This window comes from Triticum aestivum, chromosome 7D, assembly GCF_018294505.1.
Source record: "Triticum aestivum cultivar Chinese Spring chromosome 7D, IWGSC CS RefSeq v2.1, whole genome shotgun sequence".
NCBI lineage: Eukaryota > Viridiplantae > Streptophyta > Magnoliopsida > Poales > Poaceae > Triticum > Triticum aestivum.
The window spans coordinates 74,181,426-74,182,693 of NC_057814.1; the positions used below are offsets into that span (position 1 = coordinate 74,181,426).

At 49.8% G+C, this 1,268-nt stretch overlaps 1 protein-coding gene across 1 annotated transcript; it reads right to left on the reverse strand.

The window, feature by feature from the left end:
• Positions 1-210: 210 nt before the first annotated feature.
• LOC123165835 (putative leucine-rich repeat receptor-like protein kinase At2g19210) lies at positions 211-1,058 on the reverse strand. The gene is made up of 2 exons (XM_044583573.1): positions 947-1,058; positions 211-767 (listed from the first exon to the last, which is right to left on the reverse strand). Exons 1-2 carry the CDS (start codon positions 1,056-1,058, stop codon positions 211-213), a joined length of 669 nt encoding a protein of 222 aa, XP_044439508.1.
• Between the last annotated feature and the right edge of the window lie 210 nt (positions 1,059-1,268).

The window sequence follows — 1,268 nt, forward strand, 5'->3', positions numbered from 1 at the left end:
TTTTTCCTTTTTCTCCAGATCACAAAATACGTCTTTTCTTCATTACAATTTGTACGCAGAGTTGCAGATAGAAGACATGAACATGTTTATTTCCCACAACCTTTATTATATTGTTTTGATTTTTGTTACTGGTTTCTCAAATTTGTTGTTCACCCGGGAACATATGCTTGGGAGGCAAAAACCGGAGAAAAACTTTGCTTGGTATCTGATTCACCTGATGACATTGTTTTCGCTAGTTGGGCCGAAGTTGAGCCTGGACGAGAGGACGAGGCCCTGCGTCGTGGTTGCCTGCGGGTAGAGTGTCCTGTGCAGCAGCCTGAGCTCCAGGCTAGACATGAAGGGCGTCCCGGCGCCGGTGTTCACCAGGCAGACGTGCAAGAAGTCGTCCGGCACCACAATAATAACCTCTGTGGACACCATCCCTTCCGGGCCCGTGATGTTTACCGTCGTCCACAGGTTGACGCCAACATAGAGGTCAAACACGGGTGGCCTGTCAAGGCCGTCGTAGTTTCCATACATGAACTTGGCTCGGACGAGGTACTTGAGACCGGACGTGAGAGAGAGGAGCGTGTAGCAATTGCGCGGGCCAGTGGCGAAGCTTCGCAGATTGTGCCAGCTCCTGCCGGTTGACGGGGTTAAATACTCGGCCGAGATGTTGTGGTTGGTGCCGGTGTCGGTGAAGCCGGCATCTGGAGTATAGGGGAGTTTGGTGGTGTCTTCCACGTAGCTCGTCTTGCCTGGAAGACCGCAATCTATGCTTATGAACCCTTCAGTACAAACAACATGCGATGAATCCATCAATCACGCACAGACACAACATGTACACAGTTCGACTGTGCATGCCTACGATCCATACGTTGCAAAAGAAAATGAAAATTTTCCGCAGCAAGAAATGTAAGAGAATGTAAAATTGTGTTGTGAACATGGGATCAATATTAGAAAATACCGTTGCTGTCAGGCTGGGCGCGAGCTTGGAGTACGCCACCCGCCGCACCGGCGAGGCAGATAAGCAGTAGCCACCGTGTTGGCGCCATTGTTCGGGGCGTTGATCGCTCCATTGCACAAACAAGCCGGCAATGCAGCACAATATATATGTTCGCTACCAGTTCGTGTAAAGGTAGGATAGAGATAGTATATATTTGATTCTAGGTGCTCCATCCATGTCTCGTTCACTGGGCCTACTTGTCGTAAACCGTCACTTGTACGGTTGTGTAAGGCCGGAAGTTGACTTGCCTGCCTATGAACTTGTCATCGTCCTTGCTCTTCTC